General features: G+C 52.5%; 1 protein-coding gene across 4 annotated transcripts in view; it reads right to left on the bottom strand.

Moving 5' to 3' along the window:
• The window catches only part of RGS9 (regulator of G protein signaling 9), a 72,662-nt gene continuing 47,803 nt past the window's right edge, over positions 588 to 25,446 (bottom strand). For all 4 annotated transcript variants that reach the window (XM_021066722.1, XM_021066721.1, XM_021066723.1 and 1 more), the window contains exons 14-19: positions 21,935 to 22,022; positions 19,730 to 19,868; positions 15,745 to 15,830; positions 13,531 to 13,648; positions 2,628 to 3,100; positions 588 to 1,026 (exon numbers count right to left, since the gene is read on the bottom strand). In XM_021066722.1, coding sequence (XP_020922381.1) covers positions 876 to 1,026; positions 2,628 to 3,100; positions 13,531 to 13,648; positions 15,745 to 15,830; positions 19,730 to 19,868; positions 21,935 to 22,022 — 1,055 coding nt within the window. In that variant the 3' untranslated portion in view covers positions 588 to 875. The remainder of the gene's footprint in view (positions 1,027 to 2,627; positions 3,101 to 13,530; positions 13,649 to 15,744; positions 15,831 to 19,729; positions 19,869 to 21,934; positions 22,023 to 25,446) is intronic.

Below are 25,446 nucleotides of genomic sequence, written 5' to 3'. Positions count from 1 at the left end.
CAATCCAAATCTGATCCCAGTGGGACCCTTTGGGGCAAGGCTTCGGGGCTTTGGGCAGAAACCAGTGACAGGGGGCACGCGCCCTGTGGCACAGGGTGTAACCCACAACCTCTAGTCCAGGGTTTCTCAATAGTGACACTGAGATTTTAGACCAGATACTCTTCTGTTGTGCCTGCTAGGATGTTTAGCTGCATCCCTGCCCTCTACCCATTCGATGCCATAGCTCTTCCCGCCCCAGTTTTGGCACCCAAAAAATGTCTCCCACCACCCTGTCCAGCTCCCACCCTTGACCCTTCACAGGTATTTCCCCCAAAAATTCCTTTGAGCACCTCCTCCCGTCTTGACCTCTGCTTCTTGGTGGATCTGCAGGATGTCTTTCCCCAACCCCCTCTTTCTGTGTGATGCCCTCCAACCCCAGGCTTCCCCTCGGGGGCGTCTGCTGATGAAAGCATCACACGCAAACCCATTTAGACAGGGAGGGAGTTTCTTGGAAGGGATTCCGTTCCCTTTGTCCAGAAAACCAAAGATAGGCGTTTATCTCCTAAGCCATAGCTCGTCAATAGCGAGAGGAACCAGGCACACGACCATTCCAGCCCCCAAACACTTTTATAAGTTAACCTTTTATCAGTGTTTAAGGCAGCAATAGAGGCCTCTGGTCCACATGCCTGTCTTCTGACCAAGGGAGGAAAAGTCAGGGGAAGGGGAAGGCGTTGGCCGCCGGGAGCCCGGCCAGCATGCTCTTCTTCGGACTCCATCCCATCTGTTTCTCCAATCCCCACACATGATCTAATGCACTTTGGTTCCAGAGCAAGCGTGTCCCGTGGCCCCATCCAGCCGAGTCTGTGGGCGCGTCTTCCCGGTCCGAGGCGCCGCGCTCAGCCAGCTTTCCCCGTGGCCAGGCTCTCCCAGGGGCAGATGACCTCCTTCTCTATGGCCTGGCCATCCTGATCTGCTGTCCCAGTGTCCTCCGAGTCCATCAGGCAGGTCCCGCTTCCCGTCGGCACATCCATCTTGATCTGGAAAAAGCTTCAGGCACAAGAGGAAAGCAACTGTGTGGGGACAGGAGGGCCACCAAATCCCCAACCCACCCCGATGCCCCTACAGAAGCGTGGACACAGGTGTATTTGCCAAAAGCTATGTGTGCAGGGATTGCCCAGCAGGTCCCTTTCACTGGGGATGAGGGGAAACGCACATTTTCCCGCTGAAATTCAGATAACTCAGAAAATGCTTTATTTTCATTTTCAAGGGACCTGAGTTTTTACGGTTTTGATGAACGCAGAACAAATACTGCACCTGTAAGGACTTAATCCTCAGCCCCTTTAAACTGGCTTCCATGAAGCGGTGGCCACTGAGAAAAGAGCTTTCGGATAGGCCCAAGTCTGCATGTGTACATGGCTGTGGCCACAAAGCTAGAACGTTCCCTCAGCAGGGCCAGTTGGGAAGAATCGACAGACGTGTCCGAGCTGCATCCCGACCCTCCCCCACCTCCTCCACCAGCCGACCCAGGCAGGAGAGGAGCAGTAATGTCAACTCCCGGCTGTCCCCCAGCACACTGCTCAGTAGAGGTGGGTACTGGGGTATCCATGGCAACCTAAGACCTCAGCAGGGCTCCTCTCTCCAGAACCAGGCATGGCCAGACACAGCAGCGTGTCAGTTGGTCCAGGGATATCCCCCAAGGTCTCCCCCAAAGCAAATAAAGGTGGGGGTTGATTCTTTGTTTTGCATTGTCTAGAACGTTCCTTTCTGCCACTGGTCCAGGAGTGATCAGGTGCCCCTCAGAGCTTCTGTTCTGTACCCAGAGAGCTGCCTCGGGGCATGGGGCCAGTCCTGCAGCACCACTCGCGGTGGAATTTAGAGGGGCCGCCCCTGGACAGAGACTGGGCACTTCGGCATCCCTGCCAGCCCCTCTGAGGGACCTCGCTGGGGTGGAAGGAGTGGGCACCAAAGGCAGGGAAGGGGACGTGGAGCCCCGGAACCACGCCCTGGACACCCACCACCTGGGTTCCCACTGCTGCCACTGAACTTTCCTGCCCTTTAAAAAAATGCCGCAGATTCATAAGACTAAACGTTCTTGGGGTGTGGCAGGGTGGGCAGAAGTGCAGGCAGAGGGAGAAGGATGGATTAGAAAGACACTCTTCTCGCTTCGGGAAGACAGAGGAGGGCGGCTCTGAGCTTCTAGAAACTAGCCAGCGGGCCAGGGGTATTGAAGGGCTGCCTGTGGTGTCTGATCTCCCAGAATCTTCCTCATTACCCAGCCCCCAACCACCTCCCCCAGCACCTGGACCACAGAGTCACAGTCCTCACCAGACACCCGTGTGTGCACGCACACACACGGTCCTCCCCAGACATCTGTGCACAAACACACAAACACACACACACAGTCCTTACCAGACATACATGCACAGACACACACACAGAGATACACAAACGGTCCTTACCAGACATCCATGCACAGATACACACACAGTCCTCACCGTGTGTGTACACACAGACATCTGTGTGTGCATGCACGTGCACACACACACGCATGCACGTGCAGTCCTCACCAGACATCTATAAACAAGCACACACACACACATACACACACACACATACACAGAAACATGCACAATCTGCCCTGTTCTTACTTTGTCACCCTCCTGGATTTCAGTCGTGGCAGCTGCTGGCCCACGTCCCCCAGAGGCTGCACCTTCCCGTGGGCCACAGGGGGGCACTTGGGTGAGAGCCTGGCAAAGACGGGCGAGGCTAAACAGCCCCGCCTCAGAAACCGGCCAAGGGACAGAGCCACGCGGGCCTTGGGAGGGGCTCCGGGCCGGGGCTGGTCCACGGAGGCCTCGCTGGTCTCAGCATCCGAGGGCCCGCGGCAGGCTCCGGCCCCGCTGGCCTCCCCCTTCTGCTCTGAGCCCGAGGAGCTCTCCAAGGCCACTCTGATGGGCGAGGGGCAGACGGCGCTGCTGGGCCTCCGGATGAAGCGGCAGGGCGAGGGGAAGGGCCTGCGGGGGGAGCGGCAGTGCGGGGAGAAGGGGCTGGAAGGAGAGGGGGGCACGCAGGTCCCAGTGTAGACGGCCAGGTGGGGGCTGGGGGCCATGAGCTGGCCCAGCTGCGGAGAAGGAGAGAGAGAGCTCAGAGTGAGTGGCACGGCCGGTCCACGGCCCGTGGGCTGCTCTCTGCTGACTTAGCCCCTCCAGAGCCTGGAGCTCGGGCTCCGTCTAGCTGCCTCCTGGGGACTCAGAAGAATGGCACGGCCACCCAGAGACCTCCTGCCAAGGGGCCTGCCTGTCCCCAAGCCCTAGCCATGTCCCCAGAGCCAGACAGTTGTATCCCAGGGCACAGACTGAATTTCTTCCAGGCCTGAGATGCTGGGGTGCGGCCAGGCGCCCCCAGTCATCCATTAGCTCCAGCCGCAGTGAGCCACGCTTAGCATCCACCACATGCCGGCCCAAGCTCTCCCCCCCAGGGTACCACCTAAGGGTCAGAGGCATTGAAAACTCTTTTTTTTTTAACTCTTTTTTTTTTTCCTATCGTATTTTGGTTGGGCCCATAGTATGTGGAAGTTCCTAGGCCAGGGATGGAACTCGTGCCACGTCAATGACCACCCCGACCCGAATCCTTAACCACTAGGCCACCAGGGAACTCCCATTTAAAATTCTTTTGAGTAGTTCCTGTTGTGGCTCAAGAGTAAAGAACCTGACTAGGATTCATGGGGACGAGGGTTGGATTCCTGGCCTCGCTCGGTGGGTTAAGGATCCGGTGTTGCCATGAGCTGTGGTGTAGGTCGCAGACGTGGCTTGGATCCTGTGTTACTGTGGCTGTGGAGTAGGCCAGCAGCTATAGCTCTGATTCAACCCCGAACCTGGAAACCTCCAAATGCAGTGGGTGCGGCCCTAAAAAGACAGATAGACAGAAAGAAAGAAAGAAACGTCTTTTGACAGAGCAGTGGAGGTGGCAGAAGGAACCCTCGATGTGTTGGTGCTGATTCTCCCAGGCCCAAGTCCACCCGCCTTGTCCTGACCCCAACCCATGTCCACACTGGCCACTTTCCCAGGCCTCCCGCAGGCACAGCCAAGGAGAAGGAACCAGGAATACAGGGGGAAGAGGTTACTCAGTGCCCCGAGGGGAGGAATATCCACCTTCTGGGTCCACAGTGGCCCCAGTGTCCTGGAGCAGCGGGGCACGAGCGTGGGATCAGGCACGTTTCCAGCTGAAGGAGCCCGAGAGAGCTTTGCTAAAATCAGAATTTTCAGGGAGGCTCTGTACTCTCACCTCTCTTCCACCCGGTTCACCGTCCCCTCCAGGAGGCCTGTCGAGGCCACATGCCTTGTCAAAGGCCCGTGTGAACGGAGCTGGAAGATGAGCTGATCCTGGCGGGGAGGGGACGCTCCAGGATGGTCGGACCAAGTCTGCCTCCAGTAGAGACTTGGAAGTGAAGAGCAAACCCTCTTTGAAATGGCCACAGCCACACGGCGGCCCGATTAGAGGGAGCTGCCTGCCCGCGGGGCCCGGACACTGCCCTGGGGCCAAAGGAGGGCAGCTCCGGGCGCTGCGCTGCAGGCTGCTGGCTTCTGAGGAGTGTGGCCTGGTCCCCAGGCCACCTGAGTGCGCCAGTTCCCACCTGAAGAGGGAAGGGCAGGCACATCCGAGAAAAGCCTTTGGAGGAAGAGAAAATCCAGGAGGCCACAGAGGGCTTTGCCTTCAGGGCAGGAAGCTCTCCATTCTCCCCCACCTGCCCCCTGCTGTCCAAGCAAGACTCTGAAACAGCAGCTCAGAGCTGCTGATGCTCTTCCACTGCTCAGAGAGGCCAACAAACCAGAGCCAAGGCCCAGACCTGGGGGCGCTGGCTTATTATAATCATTATCACGGAGTTCCCGTTGTGGTTAAGAATCCAACTAGTGTCCATGAGGATGTGAGTTCAATCCCTGGCCTCACTCAGTGGACTAAGGATCTGGTATTGCCGTGAGCTGCAGTGTAGGTCACAGATGTGGCTCAGATCTAGCATTGCTGTGGCTGTGGCGTAGGCTGGCCACTGCAGCTCTGATTCGACCCTAGCCCGGGAATTTCCATATGCCATGGATGCGGCCCCAAAAATTAAAAAAAAAAAAGTCGTTATTATTGCTGTTAATGTGCAGTGAGAATCTGGCAAATGTGAGCCTCTGGGCTGAGCCCTTTCTGTGGATCATGGCATTTACCCCCCAGAGCCACCCAGGGAGGCCGCTGGATATGATGACACCCGCTTTATAGATGGGAAAATGGACGCTTTGAGAAACCAGTCCCCCGGACCACGGGGAATGGTGAGCAGGCTTTGAAACTAGGCTCGCTGGCAGCACAGTATGCATGGGTGAGGGCTGCTGGATGTCTCTGTGTGGCGGGCAGATCAGAATCACCCAGGGCGCCCATTATAAACGCAGATCCCAGCCCCAGCCCAGCCCCACGGAAGGAGCATCTCAGGGGTGTGACTCAGGGAAGCCTCTTCTCACAAACACGGAGGTCACTGCCTTGTACGTAGGTGAGCTCTGCCCTGTGCTTCTAACACCTGCTACAGGGACACAGGTCCCCACTTAGGACACAGTCTGCAAAGAAGAATGATACTAATGGCAGGGGAGACTGAGCCCTGATGGTTGGGAGATGAGTGTTAGGTGGAAGCATGGCCTGCAGTTTATTAAGCATCTCCTAGGTGCCAGGTACTCCAGGAATCCATAACCACCCCATTTTAAAGAACAGAAGGCTGAGGACCGAAGGGGTTCAGTCTCTTCCCCAGGCTCCCACAACAAACTGGTGACTGTGCAACTCTAAGGTGGCCCCAAGATCCCTGGCTGTCTTTCGGGATGGCTGTAAACTTAAATGTCATGGGATAGCCACCCCCGTGGTCAGGCCATGTGATGGGGCACAGGTGACTTTACAAAGGGCTGGCTCGAGGGAGCCTGACCTCAGCACGGGACACTTCTAATCTGAGTCTCAAGGCCACAGACAGAGGTCAGAGAGGTCTGAGCATGATAGGAATTTAAGGAGGGAGACGTTCTCCCTGGTTGGCTTTGAAGATGGAGGATGGGGAGCATGTGGCAAGGAATTCAAACAGCTTCTAGAAGCCGAGAGCAACCCTCAGCTAACAACCTGCAAAAAGAGGGGACCCTCGGTCCTGCAACGAGAAACTGGATCCTTGCAACAACTTGAAGGAGGTTGGGAGCAGAGTCTTCCCAAGAGCCTCCAGATAAGAACAGAGACACCTGGAGTTCCCTGGTGGCTCAGTGGGTTAAGGATGTGGTGTTATCACTGCTGTATGGCATGGGTTCGATCCCTGGCCCAGGAACTTCTGCTTGCCACTGATGCAGCACCCCCTCCAAAAAAAAGAACATAGACAGCCTGGCAACACCTTGAGCTGTGTACCCTGAGCAGAGAACCCCGGCAAGTCTCACCTGAGCTAATAATAAATGGCTGTGTGCGCTGATTTGCTCTGTAGCGATCAATAACCAATACAGTGACCAAATGAGAAGCCTATCCCAGGTGGGTGTAACCCCAGAGCCCTTGCTTCTTCTACTGACCCATGTTGCCTCCCACTGCCTGTGGGATCTGGACAGGACCTGGAGTCCTGGTGAGCGGGTCAAAACACCAAACTAGGAAATAGGCTTCATTAAGAGAGACAGAGAGGCATCCTCTCCTCCCTCGAGCCGACGGAGGACCCCCCGCCCTCAGTCCATTCATGTAAAGCCCACTTACTCAGAATCTGTGATAGACTCCTGGTATAATCCCCAAACCCCTGTTATAATCCCCACTTTATAGAGTAAAAAACAAAACAAAAAAACCATAGGCTCATGGAAATGATGCAGCTTGACCAAGATTATACAGCTTATGATAGGATGAGCCACTCCCTATCCCCCCACCCAATCCTGCACCTTCCTCCCCGACTCCTCTCCTCCCCCAGTACCTTCTTTTTCCCAGGAGGAATGACAGGACAGGCAAGGAAGGTGGCCATGGTCCTGCTTCACTTACCTGGCCTGAGAAGATCCTTTTCTCTGGGCAAATAGCCATTAGCCCATGGGCCCTGGACACTGAAGCAAGAAGATGCCTCCTCTACCCTGGCCCTCGGTGCCCCTGGCCCCTCCCACAGAAACCCTGCCCCTTCAGCCCATGCCACACCCACCATTGGTGTGAAGTAGCAAAGCAGAGGCGTGCAAGGCACGTGGCAAAGAAATGACACAACAGAGACACGGCGAAGGAACGCTAGGCTGTGTGCTGCCATTTTATTATGCAAGGGAGCAAAGAGAGCTGGGGAAAGGAGCATGAAATGGAGGGGGTTCCTTGACATGAGAACACAGCACAGGCTTTTTAATGAAAGGCAAAGCAGGTGGTGCAGAGATGCAATTCACTTCCTGTCCTGAGAACTTGGAGGAGACCCTGCGGCCACTTCCTGGGTGCAGGCAGGAGGAGAGGGTCGCGTCCCGGTGCAGCATGCAGTGTACCCGAGCCCCTTCCCGTCCCCCGCCCTCTCCCTTTCCCCACTGCCTCCAAAAGAGAATGAGCAAAGTTGGCTCCGTGGGGAAAAAGTCCACGTGGATGAGCACGCCACTTCTGCTACCGGTCATCTCATCTGTCACAGCCCAGCACAAGACCCCCTCATTTTGAACAGACCCTTACCCAGCCACGAAACTCAGGATCGATGGACTGACTGACCAGTCACTATGCTGTTGCTGGTCAGCCCTCTCATAGGAGCTGCAGACAGACGACATGACACCAGCGCCCCATTCTCCTCCCTCCAATATCTCCTAAAGGGTCCCTTGGGAGCTAGACTCTGAGGGACAAGGGAAGTAAGATGACTTGGGTCAACAATGCTTTAAATACACCTTAGGAGATTACCTAAATAATAAATAAAGTGAATCACAGTACTGGGCAACACTGACAGATGCAAGAACACACAAGCACACTTTAAGACCATCAAGCTACCAGGGATGATGGTGTTGATGGTGGTGGTGATGATGGTGGTGGTGATGGTGGTGGTGGTGATGATGGTGATGGTGACGATGATGGTGATGGCGGTGGTGGTGATGAGAGCGATAGTGCTGATCATAGTGATGGTGGTGGTGATGATGAGAGTGATGGATGATGGTGATGGTGATAGTGGTGGGGATGATGGTACTGTTGGTGGTGGTGGTGATGATGAGAGTGATGGTGATAGTGGTGGGGGTGATGGTACTATTGGTGGTGGTGGTGGTGATGAAACTGATGGTGGTGATGGTGATGGTGGTGATGGTGGTGATGATGGTATTGGTGGTGGTGATGATGAGAGTGATGGTGAAGATAGTGGTGGTGATGGTACTAATGGTGGTGGTGGTGGTGATGAAAGTGATGATGATGGTGATGGTGATAATGGTGATGGTGGTGGTGATGGTATTGATGGTGGTGGTGGTGATGGTGATGATGAGAGTGATGGTGATGATGATGGTGATGGTGATAGTGGTGGGGGTGATGGTACTAATGGTGGCGGTGGTGGTGATGAAAGTGATGATGATGGTGATGGTGATAATGGTGATGGTGGTGGTGATGGTATTGATGGTGGTGGTGGTGATGGTGATGATGATGGTGATGGTGATAGTGGTGGGGGTGATGGTACTGTTGGTGGTGGTGATGATGAGAGTGATGATGGTGGTGGTGATGGTACTAATGGAGGTGGTGGTGATGAAAGTGATGATAATGGTGATGGTGACAATGGTGATGGTGTTGGTGGTGGTGGTGGTGATGATGAGAGTGACAGTGCTGATCACGGTGATGGTGGTGGTGGTGATGGTAATAATAGTAATGATAATAACGGTTGTGATGATCACAGCAGCTAGCATTTACGGAGCACAAATACACCAGGCATTTTCCTAAGCACTCTATTTCATATGGTCTTGTCCCCAGACCTTGTAGTTCCACTCAACTCTCACAACAAAAGCAGTCTTTTCCCCAAAAGCCAAGCTTGAATCTGAAATCCTCCAAAAGGAATCCTCGTATCTCACAGCATAACATATTCTAGTATAAGATACACAACACATGGGTGGAGAGACTCATGCTGTCTTTAAAACATGGCATTGGAGTTCTTGCCATGGCACAGTGGTTAGTGAATCTGACTAGGAATCATGAGGTTGTGGGTTCAATCCCTGGCCTTGCTCAGTGGGTTAAGGATCCAGCGTTGCTGTGAGCTGTGGTGTAGGTCAAAGACATGGCTCGGATCCCACGTTGCTGTGGCTCTGGAGTAGGCTGGTGGCTACAGCTCCAACTCAGTCCCTAGCCTGGGAACCTCCATATGCCTCGGGAACGGCCCTAGAAAAGGCAAAAAAAAACAAACAAACAAACAAAAAAAAAACCCCACAGCATTAATGGAATTAAGAGGGTGCCTAAGTACATGGCATAATAGAGGATATCATAGTAATTTAAATGTATCCATCATACTGTCCACATGAACACTATTTTTATACTATTTGAGATTGATGCATAGAAACAAAGCTGGTGGGAGCAGGTGCCACTGACTGGAGTCTAGAAGCAGATGCTCTTACAAAACCTCGAAACTGGGTAGGGACCTGTGGCTCCTTTCCTACCAAACATCAGAATTTCCTAGTGGATCCTGCCTTAATCCCCCAGGCCAAATGATTCTCTGCCACCTCCATGCGTGTTGTACACTGTCCAGCCACGATCACCTCCTGCCTCGGGCTGTGGCTGTTGGCATCTATGTACCCTTGTCAGCCCCCTGAGGGCAGAGAACACATTGTTGGTTTTTGTATCTGTGCCACAGCACACACCACAGGCTCTCCCACAAAACAGGTTTTTAAAAATACCTTTGTGGATGGGCATTAAGAGGTACAAACTACTAGGTAGAAAATAAATAAGACCAGGGTATAATGAATATACAGCCCAGGGAATATAGCCAATGTTTTATAGTAACTTTAAACAGAGTATAATCTACAAAATCATTGAATCACTATGTTGCACACCTACATCATTGTGTATGTTGACACTAAACTAATATAATCCTGTAAATCAATTATACTTTAATATGAAAAATAAAATATATTTGTGGAGCGTGACTGCTGCCATCCAGAAGTGAAGCCATTGGGAGTTCCCACTGTGGCTCGGCAGTAAGGAGCCTGACTAGTATCCACGCACGTGGATGTGGGTTCGATCCTTGGCCTGGCTCAGTGGGTTAAGGATCTGGCATTGCCGTGAGCGGTGGTGTAAGTTGCAGACGTGGCTCCGATCCTGCATTGCTGTGGCTGTGGCGTAGGCCAGCAGCTGCAGCTCCAATTTGACCCCTAGCCTGGAAACCTCCATATGCCATGGGTGTGGCCCTTAAAAAAAAGAAGTGAAGCCATTTATTATCTACCTTCCTTCAGATGGGTCGCATTGAGGCCCTTCATTACTCGTGCATCCAAGAATGATAACCTACTTTGGTAACCTGCCTGTGCCTCTCCTTAGATTGTGGGATCCTTCTGTGTCCGACCTTGAGAGGTTTCCATCAATATGTGTGGCAAACCTACTATGTGTCTGACACAGAGCACCTGCTAGTCTGATGGAGGATGAGAGTCAAGTGAAGCAGGCTTGTCTCACGTGAGAGGAGTAAAATGGTGAATGGCTGAGTCAAAGATGAACAAGACATGGTCTGTGCCCTGATGAACTCAGGATATATTTTGACTCCCCCTCCATCCCCTTATCACTGTTTTGCTAGATGTGTAATCCCAGGTCATACGGGATAACTAGAAGGGGTGGCGAATACCTCCAGTTTCATGCTTCTCAAACTTTCCCATGAAAGTAGGTCAAACAGCAGGCGAGCCGGGGAACCCTGCTCTCCCAGGAGTCTGAGGGCAAAGCCACAGCCAAGCGTGAGATGTCTTTGATGTCTCAAACTTTATCTTAAAAAATTCATATACATCTTGCAGTCTAATTCGTGATATATTCATGATTATTTTAATGTGAAATTTGAAAAATTATCTAACTTTTCTCCCATCCCAAATCTTCAAGTAAAACGGATGCTCAAAGCTGAGTATCCTCTTGGAATTCACTGAGTCTGATTTGAGAAGCATGGATCTGGTCCCAACCCCTCATTTCTCAAATCACGAAGCAGAGAGGGGATGTGACTTGCTCAAGATCACATGGCTAGTGGTAGAATGACGACCAGAGCCTAGGATGCCTTCTACAAATCCAAGGCTCTTTCTAATCATCCATCTATCCATCTGTCCATCCATCCATCCATCCAAGCATCCATTAATTCATCCATCTGTTCATCCATCCATGCATCCATCCCAACCATCTATTCATTATCCATCCAACCATCTATCTACCCTTGTAATATATTTATGCAGAATTCACTACATCTCAGGCATTAGACTCCAAACAGTGAGTGAGATCGGGTCTCTCCCCTCGTGTCCCTCGGTTTACAACGGTTCATCACCTGAAATTTCTGCTTAGAGTGCCCTCCCTGCGTTAGAAGACTCCAACATTCGTCAAACAGAGATGAATACAGCATATTTCTAGGTGCTCTTTCAGAGTCTATGACCAGGGAACATGGGGGAAGTAATAGATCATTTTTCTAACATGAAACCAAGAGCCACAAACTCCTTACAATGGCCTAGAAAGTCTTCGATCACCTGCCCTTCCCACCTCTCTAACCTCATCTGGCACCACTTCCCCCATGTCCACCAGGCTCCATTCCCCTGGCCTTTCAATCCGCTCTGAGCCATTCCCCACCTCAAGCAGTCCCCTCACCTGGACAAGTTCTTCCTGCCCAGCCCACACTCCGTATGGCCAACTCCTCTTGTCTGTCACCACCTCTTTGGTCTACACTCGCCTCATCTTCCCTGTCCTAGCACCACATCCATTCCCTTGAAGCATATTCTCCGGCTTTTATCCTCTTATGTGTTTGAGTTGTTGATTGCAAGGATTGCTTCAGCCCTCCTTAGGCTGTCTCCTTGTCCTTTACCGCAAGGTTGTGAAATTCCTCTCACGGGAAGAGGTAGAACCATGTTCCCCACCCCTCGCCTCGAGGCTAGATTTGTGACTTGCTTTGGTTAATAAGATGAGGTACGGGTTCCAAGCCTTCATCACAAGAACCTCACATGCTCCTAACTACTCCCCTGCAATTCTGCCATCGTCACAGGCTCATGCTTAGGCCAGGCTATTGAAGGCTAAGAGACGTGTGAGCAGAAACCTTCCACTCATCCCAGCCTAGGCCACCCCAGTTCGAGCCCCACCAAGATCAACACAGCCACAGAGATGACCCCATATGGCATATCTGGTTGGGACCAGAAGCATGGTCCCAACATATTCTTACATACCACTCCAGTTTTGTGGTCATTTGTTACACAGCCAATAGCTATGTGCTATAGTTGGCTTCATGATTTTTCTCATGAGTCCCAGACTATACACCCCATGAGGCAGTGACCATGTCTGTGTTATTCACCAGTGCCTGGCACATAGTAGGTGCTCAGTTAAGTCGCTGAACAATGAGTCTTCTGGGTGTATAGGGTTGGTCCCTTGCTCATCGACTCGTTCTAGCTCCTTTGCATTATTACACCCGTGTACAGGGGTAGACCCAACTTCGAGAATTACCTTCTAGGGCTCCAAGGTCAGAATTGGAACTGCTCTGACCACCCCCGCCCCCACCGTCCCTGACGCAGGCTGGCCTCATCTAAAGCTACAGAGGAGGGAAGATCCAACATCTAGAAAATATCCCAGAGAGTATTTCTTTTGACTCTGATTCCTTGTGAAAATCCCCAGACCGCTACCAGCCCCCTCCCCATGTCCTTTGTCCAAGGACGGGGGGGTACACCTGGAAGCTCATCTCACCTTGACCGTCCCAGAGGCCTCCAACCTGAGTCCTTCATTCCGACAAGCCACCAATTCCCCTGGCATCATCTCCTTTTGCGATGGGGACACAAAAGGAGAGGAGGGAGCCCACCAACCCTCAAAAACCAGGACCAGGAACAAGCTCAGCAGAAATGCCTCAGCCGAGCTTTTCCAGGCAGGTGTACAGAGAGGCCCAGGAGCAGGACATCTGTGCGGAGCCCTGCAGTCTGCCCCTTGGGGGGACCCCCCCACTGCCTCAGAGATAGGATGAGGGGCTTCATGAAGCTATTGGAAACAGACCTGCCTCAATGAACAAGGCCTTGGGGGTGGGAGAGGGCTTCTGGTTAATTTTCCCAAGCCCATGGCGGTGCACAAGGTGGCCTTTCCTCTCTGGGTCTCCCTCCCAAAAGCTCCCTAAGGTGAGGCACACCATCTCACAGCCCCATGAGTCAGATGCCTCCCCTACCATGCCCAGCGGGCGCCTCGGTGTGCTGCTGCAGTGGGACCAGGAAACCCATGATGGAGGGCAGAGGAATCGGGGAGACTCTGACTAGCCCACTGCCCCACGAATGCCGAAGGGCCTCCTCTAGACTCTGACCTGCCTCTTTGCTGGCCTTGCCCACGTGCCCCTCCACCCAACCCTCCTCCCCGGGAATGACGGTGGATTTATTTGGGGGGCAGCTCTTTTTTGAGTTGGCTCCTGCGGTCCAGCTTGCTCATGACCTGGGTAATGTCCACGGTGTTGGCTGCCTCTCGAGCCTTGGCTTCCTCTTCCAGCTGCCTGAGGATGACGGGGCTCGGGCTGGAGCGCAGGTGACGTCGCATAAACAGGAGGCTCGAGCTGAAAGGAAGGACAAGACGGGCAGTCGGTGGGAAGCCAGGTGCTCGCCCGATGGCGACAAGGGGACCGGTGGCAGGAGGTGAGGGCAGTTCGCCAGACTCTGGACTGTTCCCTCATCCTCCTGGGGAACCTCGGGAGAGCCCACAGAAGCACATCTGGCCTTAGCTCTCTTCTCCCCCATGGAGGATGGCGCCAGAGGGACCGCCAGCTGCCATCAGATCGCAGGCTGGGGCGCAAGTACAGACGTCCCTTCTACAATGTTTAGAAATCCGCACGTCATCTAAACTTCCTAAGAAAGGGAAAGAAAGGGACAAGGAGCTTTTGGATACTGGAAGCCCCAGGGTTCTTGCCTCTAGGGACCGCTGGAGCCTTTGTTTTCAAAAGCCAAGGTTCTTGGAAGGAAGGAAAGAGCTGAGCTGTCCAAGAGCAAGCCTGGGTGGGTGGAGAAAGGGGCAGGGGCCTGAAGAGGGCGATGAGCTGGTGGTGCCGTGTGCAGGTGGACAGGTCAGCACCGTCTACAAGAGCCAGACGGAGATGCCCAAGACCAAGTCTCTCCACCACGGCCCTGGGAGCCAGGACAAAGCTCCAGGTGCCTGAGTGCTGCAGGCGATGCTGAGCAGGCTTGGAAAATAAGCATTTCGGCAGCAAGAGGAAACTTAAAACTGAAGACCTCCCCAAATTTCAGGGCCACATGAGCCGCTGGAGCTCTCGTATCTACCCCAGGGAGGGAGAGGGCTCCCCTCCCCGTAAGTCATGCCTGAGACAGGGGCTCCCAATTTAACTTGTTCTGGAAAAATGAAGTTTTGTGCACTGTCTCACACCCGGAATTCATGGGACAAACCCGCACCCTCTGCCATCTCCACAGAGTGACTGGCCAGGCTTCCCACGTCCTAAGGGGGCTCTCATTCCCAATAGAGGTGACAGCACTCCCCCCCAACACCGCCCCCAGGGTGCCCACCAACAATCCAGCTGATCTCTCAGGTCCACGCCAGCTTAAAAAAAAATCCCTGGAGAGAGAAGCTGGAGTCTCTCCTCGGTTCCCCGCTCCGGGCAGAACTTCTGGAGCTTTTATGGCCCTTTTCTTGTGGCTTAAAGAAGCAGCTTTCAAGTCCCCAGGGACACTGAACTCCTTCCTCAGCCTGTAAACCTAGCAGCACCACAAAGACCTCCTTTCTCTCTTGTTCATAACAGGCCCATTATCCTCAAGAATGAAACTAGTTGTTTTTTTTTTTTTTTTAAGTGCCTTTGATCAAGGCTCGGGTCCAACCACCGCTCTTGTGCATGGACTGGAGACGCGGGAAGAGAGCCCAGCATGGGGGCTGAGCCGGCAAACAAGGGACCGTCCGCTCAGTGGCGGGGGGGGGGGGCACGTGCTGGTGCTGCTAAACCTCCGCCAGAGCCCCCCACCCCATCTTTGTTCAAGCCGTCATTCAGTGACTCTTGTGACTCTTCCCTCCCCGGAGAGTTTTCTTCCCTCCTCCCCCAAAGCGTTCACACTGCCCCGCAGACCATCTCAGCCTTCGCCCAAGGACTCTGCTGGGTGGCACGACCCTCATCTCCAAGGAGGAAGGCGAGAATGAATAAAGGAATGAAGGGACTTGACAGCAGGCCGTCCCCCCAGGTCCGCAAGAACACGGGGAGCATCCCTCTTCATTGCCCCGAACACGTGACCAAGATTCTTGGGGCGCAATCAACTGTTCTCTCCATGGGCTCCGGCCATTACCCAGCACATCACCAGGACGTAGTTACATGATTCCTACAACATCAGGGTGGACGTGGAGAAGCGGAACAGTGGAAACGCCAGTGAGATGCTCCCACGTGCGATAAAGCTAATTATCCCATCTGACCATCCAAACTCTCTCAAACCCGTGTTGGGGAAGCAAAACTTACGGGCAGTAATTCCTGTGCACGTCTCGCGAGCGCAATTTCTGGGCATCGTGAAGCCCAGGAGGCAGCGATACCCTGCGACCTGCTTCCTACCCCCCAGCATTTTCATCAGGCAAGGGTCTCAGTAACAGCCATCTGGCTGAAAGGGACCCTCGTGTCTCTGTAAACAAAAACAGCAGGTGACCAGCAATGACCATCCATTGACTTGCCTTTTCTTGGTGGTTTCCTGAGGTTCGATGGCTTTGGCCAGCATTTCCTTATAGATTGGGGATTTTAAATAGCGAGCATAAGAGTCCTAGCGGGAACAAGAGAGAAACCGTCATTAGGAGAAGGAAAGTGTCACATCACACGAAGACACTCCACGTTTTTCCAGCCTTCTCTGGCCAGGAGATGATTGCGTTAAGAGAAGGTGTGTCCTTGTGTGAAAGGCACTCAGGGGTGTGTCTAAAGCAGCGGTTCTCAAGGGTGGGACCCAGACCCACAGCCTCGATTTCATCTGGCCCCTGGCCGGAAATGCACGTCCTCAGGCCCACCCTGGTCCCGAAACCCAGGGTGTGGGTCCGGCTGAGTCCCAACCAGCCTCCGGGTGATGCTGCTGCACCTCGGGTGAGAACCGGGGTCCACAGCTGCCCACACAACATCTCATGTACGCTTCAGGGTCGTACACGTGAAACCGAGGACACAGCAAGCGCCCTCTCTCACCCAGTCCCCTCCACCTTGAAGCCCGCTAACAACCCCTTCTGCCCGGAATTTGAGGCTACAGGCAAGAGAATTCAAAAACGAAACCAAGAGGAGTTCCCGTCGTGGCTCAGTGGTTAATGAATCCGACTAGGAACCATGCGACTAGGAACCTGGCCTTGCTCAGTGGGTTAAGGATCCGGTGTTGCCATGAGCTGTAGTGTAGGTTGCAGACATGGCTCAGATCCCAAGTTGCCATGGTTCTGGCGTAGGCTGGTGGCTACAGTTCTGATTGGACCCCGAGCCTGGAAACTTCCGTATGCCATGAGTGTGGCCCTAAAAAGCAAACAAACAAACAAAGCAAAAAAACTGAAAGCAAAAGAGGACGACCCAGGCTCAGACTCCTATTGGGCCCTGGGCAGTCAGAGAAGTGGTTTCCTGAATACTTGCTACTCCAAGCCGACTGAAAACTCAAGTCATAACAAAAACAGGACAAAGCCCACAGCAACAGCCGTGAGAATTTCTCAACAACCAGTTGAGAATTTTTAAACAATGTATTGAAATGGTACCATTCGCAAGACTAAGTAGTAGCAGTAAAAGTTACAAGAACTAGGGGCAGAAGACCCAAGTGGACATTTCTCCAAAGAAGACAGACATACGGCCATCAGGTACATGAAAAGATGCTCAACATCACTGATTATGAGAGAAATGCAAATCAAAACCACAATGAGGTACCACCCCACACCAGTCAGAGTGGCCATCATCGAAACGTCTACAAGCAAGAAATGCTTCAGAGGGTGTGGAGGAAAGGTACCCTCCCGCACTGTGGGTGGGGATGGAAATTGGTGCAGCCACTTATGGAAAACAGTATGCAGGTTCCTTTAGATGCTAAAAACAGAACTACCATATCATCTAGCAATCCCACTCCTGGGCATATGCCTGGAAAAGACTAAAACTCTAATTCGAAAAGATATATGCACCTCAATGTTCACTGCAGCACTATACACAATAACCAAGACATGGACGCAACCTAAGCAGCCTAAGTGCCAATCAACGGGTGAATGGATAAAGAAAATACGCTGGGGAGTTCCTGTTGTGGATCAGCGGTAACAAACCCAACTCATATCCATGAGGACGCAGGTTTGAACACTGGCCTCACCCAGTGGGTTAAGGATCCGGCATTGCCCTGAGCTGTGGCGTAGGTTACAGACGTGGCTCGGATCCCACGTTGCTATGGCTGTGGTGAAGACTGGCAGCTGCAGCTCTGATTTGACCTCTAGCCTGGGAATTTTCATATGCTGTGGGTGCAGCCCTAAAAATAAAAAAAAAAAAAAAAGCAGAAAGAAAGAAAGAAAATATGCTATGTGTACACACACACACACCACACACACTGGAATATTACTCAGCCATAAAAAATGAAGTAATGCCATTTGCAGCAACATGGATGAACCTAGAGATGATCACACCGAGTGAAGTAAATCGGACAAAGAGAAATATTATATATCACTTATATGTGGAACCTAAAAAACACACATACAAATGAACTTATTTACAAAGCAGAAACAGACTCACAGACATAGGAAAAACATTTAGGGTTACCAGAGGGGAAGGAGGAGGAGCGGGATGAATTAGGAGGTTGGGATGAACAGATACACACTACCATATATAAAATAGATAACTAACAAGGACCTACTGTCTAGCACAGGGACTTATACTCAATACTTTGTAATAATCTATAATAGAATCTGAAAAAGAACATATATACATACACACACACACACACATACCCATGCATATGTATGCACAACTGAATCACTTTACTGTGTACCTGAAACTCACACAATGTTGTAATTTGACTATAGTTCAGTTTAAATAAAAAGAAGTCAGGGAGTTCCCATCGTGGCGCAGTGGTTAGCGAATCCGACTAGGAACCATGAGGTTGCGGGTTCGATCCCCGGCCTTGCTCAGTGGGTTAAGGATCCGGCGTTGCCGTGAGCTGTGGTGTAGGTTGCAGACGCGGCTCGGATCCCATGTTGCTGTGGCTCTGGCGTAGGCCGGTGGCTACAGCTCTGATTAGACCCCTAGCCTGGGAACCTCCATATGCTATGAGAGCGGCCCAAGAAATGGCAAAAAGAAAAAAAAAAAAAAAAAAAGAAGAAGTCAGAAGAACTAGGAGACAGTCTAGACCTCTGGAACAGGGATTCTGGAACCACTGGGTCACTGCAAATTTACTGTGTCACACGGCACGTGACATAGAGACCAAGAAGCATATATGTTATTCTCTTCTTAAGTTACCCACGACGAGGGGCTAGTTCTGGCTCGCAGCTGCCCTCTCTGGGGGACTCCCTATAAAGTTTTATGAAAACCCCATTTTTAAGAATCAAAATGTAGTTTTAAAATACATCAAGGAAGAGCATGATTAAGGAAACGCTGCTGTTGGAGTTCCTGCTGTGGGTTAATGAGCGAGCTTGTCCCCATGAAGACGCTGGTTTGATTCCCCGCCCAGCTCAGCAGGTTAAGTCTCCTGCATGGCTGCAGCCGTGGTATAGGTCACAACTCCAGCTGGGATTCGATCCCTGGCCCAGGAACGTCCATATGCCACACGAATGGCCAAAAGCAAACAAACAAACAAAAAACAAAAAGAAAAAAGAAGAAAGAAAGAAACCCTGCTGCGAATTTTCTTGTAAACACTGAGAAAACCCACTGATGAAAAAAAGAAATGATTAAAAAATGGTTCATCTGGCCTGGTGAAAATGATAAATGATTACCTATTTTTAAAGTAAATTTAAAATTTTATAACACAATCTACATAAAAGATTAATAAAAACACATAAATAAGGGAAGCTAATAAAACCTTGTCATTCACAGAAACCCACAGCCTCGCAGAGGGTCCTCCCTGGCCAGAGGGCTTGGTGGCAGGAGGAAGGGCCATCCCCGTGGACAGGTGGAAGAGACAGTTGGCAATTCTGCATCCCAACACCAGTGAAGTGGAACCCACATACTAACTCCCTTTCCCTGTATCTAAAGAACCTTCCAGAGAATTGCCGTTGTGGCTCAGTGGTAACAAACCCATGAAGACGCAGGTTCCATCCCTGGCCTCGCTCAGTGGATGAAGGATCCAGCATCGCCCTGAGCTGTGGTATAGGTTGCAGACGTGGCTCGGATCTGGCATCACTGTGGCTCTGGTGTAGGCCAGTGGCTACAGCTCTGATGAGACCCCTGGCCGGGGAACCTCTATATGCCGCGGGAACAAAGACAAAAAAAAAAAAAAAAAGAAGAAGAAGAAGAAGAAGAAGAACCTTCCAGGAGTTCCCCGGTGGCCTAGTGTGGCCTAGCAGTGAAGGATCTAGTGTCATCACTGCTGAGGCATGAGTTCAGTCCCTGGCCCAGGCACTTCCACATGCTGCAGGTGTGGCCCAAAAAAAAAAAAAAAAAAAAGAAAAGAAAGAAACTTCCAGGCACCTGGGGAGGGAAGGGCCCCCGGCCTCCTCAGAGGCGCAGCACGACACCACCTACCTTCTTCATGAGCATGTAAATGTGGGTTTGTGCGGCATCCAGCACGTAGCGGTGGGGGTGCTTCAGCCCCTTGACCGTGATGTCCATGGTTTTGCCGTCTATGTTTATCCACCGTCTTGCCCCTGGGGCCAGGAACAGCCTGAGACAGAGGAAAATGTCAGCAAAGGCAGCCAGACCACATCCGTCAATGAAACGTTCCCAGCAGCTTGGGAGCGAGGATTGGCAGACGTGACTCAAGTCGCTGGGGCTGAGCATGGTCCCTTGTTAGGAGACACAGGAGAATTCCAACGGGCTGTCCAGGAACGTCTCCTAGAAGTGAGAAAGCTGCTCTGCCAGCCCTGGGAATGCGAAACTGCCTTTAACTGTGCTGTCCCTGACGTCTGCAAGAGAGCAGAGAAAGGTTTGGGGGATTAGCCCCAGGCTGTTGCCTTTGCTGTTGTTCTTGTCGCTCCCAAGGCATGTGGATGTTCCCGGGCCAGGGACTGAACCTAAGCTGCAGCAGTGACCATGCTGGATCCTTAACCCCCTGAGCCACCAGGGAACGCCTGCTCTCGCCTTTAGAATGACAGATCCAGCCTCCAACTCTATAACTTGTCTCCTTAGTTATCAGGCTTCAGGGCCCCCTGGAATCAGGCTAAGAAACCCTCACACAGGTGTGCTGGGGTCTCTGCTCTCCCCTGGCCCAATCCAGAGTCTTAAACTTGGAGTCAGGAGGCAGCCCATCTGATGACCTGGCACTCAATGACGAGCGCCAGTTTGAATCCAGACTCGGTGGCATGTCCTGCATCCTGCCCCCGCCCCTCCCGGTATTTCAGGCCCCAGCAGCTCTCTTGATGTCTCCCTCTCTGACTTGCTGAGGGGTTGGGAACACGGCTGTGGCTCTTCTGCCGCCCTCCTCAGCTGCGCATTAAGATTTAGAGATTCAGACGAAGCTGTGCCTGGCAGGGGGCCCAGGAGGGACGAAGCCAACACAAAGGCGGGGCAGCCAGTCTTGGAATCAGGAGCGATGCTGGGTGGTTGTGCGCGAGGCCAGGGGCACCACTGTCCTGGGGAAGGTGTCCCGGCAGCTTCCTGGACCCACAGCCCCTCCCTCACCCCATTTCTGCGGCTGTGCACGGTTCTGCCCTGGGGGACGAGGTGGGCAAATTCTGAGAAAGTCCAGGAGCTGCCAAGTGTGAGGAGTGAGGCCCCATGACCTTCCCTTCCACAGCAGTGCCCCCCTGAAAACTGGCATGTCCGTCCTGAGCCCATGGGTCCAGAAGGATCCGCGCTCAGAGGGCTGCCTGCTGCTCAGCAGCACAGGCTGGGAACCACTATGAACTAAACACACTGAGTCAGCAGAGCCCAAGACGGGGGTCCACTCTGGCCAGTGCAGAGCGAAGGACTGGCAGGGAGTGACCACGGCCAGACCAGGGCGCCCTCCACCCCGGACGGGGTGCAGACTCCAGCCCCTCTGCCCCTCAGCAACCCTGCTGGGCTCATCGCACCCCCCTCCCCGCTCCACCCAGCCAATGGAAGCCAGCCTGGCCATTCCGAAGGGAACCCTTGCCTCTTGGGTCATCTGGAGGCTACACCCGAATGATGAGATGCGAGAGGGGGAACGTCCTGCGGATGACATTTCTGTGTAATTCAATGCGGCGACCTTGGGCAGAATCTAACCCCAGTCACGATGCCACCTATGCCTGCTGGCCAACTCCTTGGTCACAAAGGACCATTTTAAGACAAAAAAGGGGGTGTGTGTCACATCTGTACCCCAAGCTGGGCTCACTGTCCCAGACACTCCTTCCCACCCATCCCCACCCCCGTGCTTGCTTCTCTAAGGCAGCCTGGGAGCAGTCTTTCCCACCTCACTTATGTTCTCTCCTCTCTCTGCCACACACACACACACACACACACACACACACACACACACACACCCCTCACAAGACCTAAGGGAGACAAGGCCCTGTGCACTGTCACTCAGGGCAGCTTGCTCTTCACCCCAGGCACATTCCCCTCCGTGCAGGGGAGTCACGCCACCCGCCTCCCAGGCTTTCCTCCGAGGAGCCCCAGCCTCCCTGAGCAGCAGTAAGGTCTTTACAGCACAAGGTGCAGTGGCTGATGGGGACAGGGTGCCTCCCTTCAGCCTCCATCCTCAGGCGCAAGGAGGGGGTCAGGTGGGGGGGCTCGGAGGGGAGGCATCCCCTCGCTCTGGCTACTCCTCACTTGTAAATCTCCTCCGCTTTCTCCTTGACCTTGGACTGATCTCCGTACTTCAGGTCCTCACAGGCTTCCCAGAATCCCAGATTCTCCCCTGCGCAGGGAGCAGAGGGTCCAGCCGGACAGGAAGGAAGATGAGAGGAGAAAAGAGGAGAGAAAAGAAACAGGTCAGCTGGGTGGTGGTGGGGGGGGAACAGCTTCCCTCGCACAAGCCACAGCAGGTGGCGAGGCTGGACCACACACTCCTGGGGAGGAGGAGCCCGGATTTCATCCAGGGCTCAGAGACTGTTATTAACCCAGTGGGTGCAGCTACCTGTTCTTGGCATCGAACTAGGTTGGCACACACGCTGTGTGCCGCCCTGCGTGTCTGCTGGGAACCTGTGCTTCCCCCAGTGACATACAAGTTGGAGCTCATATCCTACCCATCCCCAGAAGCTGTCACGTTCCTTTTTGTTCTAGAATCCTGCTGAGGGACACGTGGCTTGCACGCGCACACGTACAATCAGGCTTAGAGGCACTGCCACCCTCTAGGTCTCCCCCACGAAGAGCCCCATTGGCCTGGCTCGTGTTCAACAGCGACATGGGATGTCTGCCTCCCCTGTGTGCAGAGACCCCTCTTTCAGAGCCCCTCGCGGGGCACGTTTCAATCAAAGGTCCTCAAAGAGAAGCTGCGGAAGCCGTGATGCGGATAGACTGGCTCTGCAGGGAGGCCTGGACCTGACCGCGCGTCACCTGAGCCAGAGAGAGGCTGCTCCTTGGGGCGCAGAGGGGAAGCCAGATGCCTGCTGACACCCTGTTTCACTCCAACTTCACCTTCTCTCACCTGTTCACCCCAGCACCCGGAAGTAGTGTGAACGAACACCTGGGTACAGCCATCCCGGGTGGTAATTTATGCCTGAGAAAATAAATGTGGTCTCACCAGTGGGGAGCAAGTGTGTGTGTGTGTGTGTGTGTGTGTGTGTGTGTGTGTGTGTGAGAGAGAGAGAGAGAATGCCACTATGTGGGAAAGTCCATAAAACCGTCCCCTCTTCCCCTTTCTTTGCAAGGCTCCCAAGCACTTCGGACTGGAAAAGTCTGCACTACGCTAGCTGACCTCCGTCCCCTAACTCCACAGAGCGCCTTCCTCTTCGGCCTGAAATCCAGGGCATTCTTAGCACTGATCACAGGCACAGGTAAACAGGCCAGTGATGCTCTTAGGTGGCAGCCATGGGTCTTACATCAAGTGCCCTGGAGACCACCTTGCCCAGAACTAAAGGCGGTTCATTGCTTAGGGGTAAAACTAAAACGAGCAGTTTTTCACAACAGCCCCAAAGTGGAAACAAGCCAAACGTCCCTCAGCAGATGAACGGATAAAATGCGGCGCATACGTACGAGAAATATTATTCAGCCTTATGAGGCATGACATTCTGACACATGCTGCAATGTGGGTGAACCTTGAAAACATTACACCAAGTGAAATAAGCCAGACACACAAGGGCAAATGCTGCGTGATTCCATTTAAACGAGGCCTCTAGATAGTCACATTCATAGAAACTAAAAGTAGAATGGTGGTTCCCAGGAGCTGGGTGAGGGGGGAGTGGGAGCTACTGTTTAAGGGAGACAGAGTTTCCATTTGCGGAAGATCAAAAAGTTCTGGAGATGGATGGTGGTGATGGTTGCGCAACAATTTTTTTTTTCCTTAAGGGATGAAAATCGATTTTATTTTTTTATTTTTTATTTTTTTGGCGGCACCCCTGGCAGGCAGAAGTTCCCAGGCCAGGGATCGAACCAGAGCCATGGCAGTGACAAGGCTGCTAGGCCACTGGGGGAACTCAGGTTACACAACAGTGTTGATATCACTGAACCGTACACTTGGAATGGTTAAAATGGTGCGTCGTAGGAATATCTTACCACTGTGAAACAATGAAATGAGCATACAAAAAGGCATACATGGTGTTCACAGCAGCGCTATTCATAGCAGCCAAAACATGGAAACCACCCAGACGTCCACCAGCCGAGGATAAAAGAAAATGTGGGGCATCCACAGAATGGATGCTTTGGCCATAAAAAGCAATGAAGCACTGTCACCTGCTCCAACACAGAGCAGGACTCTGAAAACACTACGCTAGGTGTGAGAAGACGGAAAGCCACATATTGTAGGATTCCGTTTATAGGAAATGTCCAGAAGAGGCAACTCCATGAAAATAGAAAGTAAATGAGTGGTTGCCTAGGGCTGGGGAGCGGGGAGCAGGGAGCAGAGGAAGAGAGTGGCCCAGGGAGTGACCTCTATGGGTTAGGGGTTTCTTTCTGAAGTGGTGAAAATGCTCTGGAATTATATAGCGGTGACCTTTGTGAAACTTTGTCAATATACGAAAACCCACTGAACTGTACACTTTAAAAGGGTATGTGGATTATGGCATGTGAATTATATGGTATGTGAATGCATGTAGCATGTGAAGCATACCTAAATTTTTAACAATTTTAATTAAAAGAACTATCTATTCGTTCATACCTGAAGTCAAGAGATCTCATCCAGAGATCAACAATAGTTCTATTTTTAAAACACAGAAAATCTTAGGGATGCTCACTCAGGCATGCGTGAGTGGGATAAGCTTGTGATGTAGTTTGTCATCCGGCCACTAGATGGCACCCTATCCACTTAGTCGCCAGTTGCTTCCGGCCTGTGCTAAAAGCACTTCTCTTTCCCATCCATCTATTCGGGGTTTGATTATATCCTGGCAATTAGGCTTAATTAGGGGGGAAAAAGTATTTTCAGGAATCCATATTACAATATAATGTGCTCTGGAGTTCCCGTCGTGGCGCAGTGGTTAACGAATCCGACTAGGAACCATGAGGTTGCGGGTTCGGTCCCTACCCTTGCTCAGTGGGTTAACGACCCGGCGTTGCCGTGAGCTGTGGTGTAGGCTGCAGACGCGGCTCGGATCCCGCATTGCTGTGGCTCTGGCGTAGGCCGGTGGCTACAGCTCCGATTCAACCCCTAGCCTGGGAACCTCCATATGCCGCGGGAGCGGCCCAAGAAATAGCAACAACAACAACAACAAAAAGACAAAAAGTCAATAAAAAAAGCAACTCCTGTCCCACTTCCCCCCCCCCAAAAAAAAAAAAACAATATAATGTGCTCTAAAGGGCAGTCAAACAGGCTAATGGCATGTCCTGTGGGATTAATTTCCAGTGCAACCAAACAGGCAAGGGGGTCTTGGTGAACAAGCGTCAAGGCTCAAATGCGATGCTCTCCCGGAGTTCCCGCCATGGCGCAGTGGTTAACGACTCCGACTAGGAACCATGAGATTGCGGGTTTGATGCCTGGCCTCGCTCAGCGGGTTAAGGGTCCGGCATTGCCTTGAGCTGTGGTGTAGGTTGCAGACGCGGCTCGGATCTGGCGTTGCTGGGGCTATGGTGTAGGCTGGTGGCCACGGCTCTGATTAGACCCCTAGCCTGGGAACCTCCATATGCCGCAGGAATGGCCCTAGAAATAGCAAAAAAAGAAAAAAAAAATGTGATGCTCTCCCCTACCGAGA

The sequence above is a fragment of the Sus scrofa genome, chromosome 12 (assembly GCF_000003025.6).
Source record: "Sus scrofa isolate TJ Tabasco breed Duroc chromosome 12, Sscrofa11.1, whole genome shotgun sequence".
Taxonomy (NCBI): domain Eukaryota; kingdom Metazoa; phylum Chordata; class Mammalia; order Artiodactyla; family Suidae; genus Sus; species Sus scrofa.
Note: the sequence above shows the minus strand (reverse complement) of the source record. Positions and strands in the feature narration are given on the sequence as shown.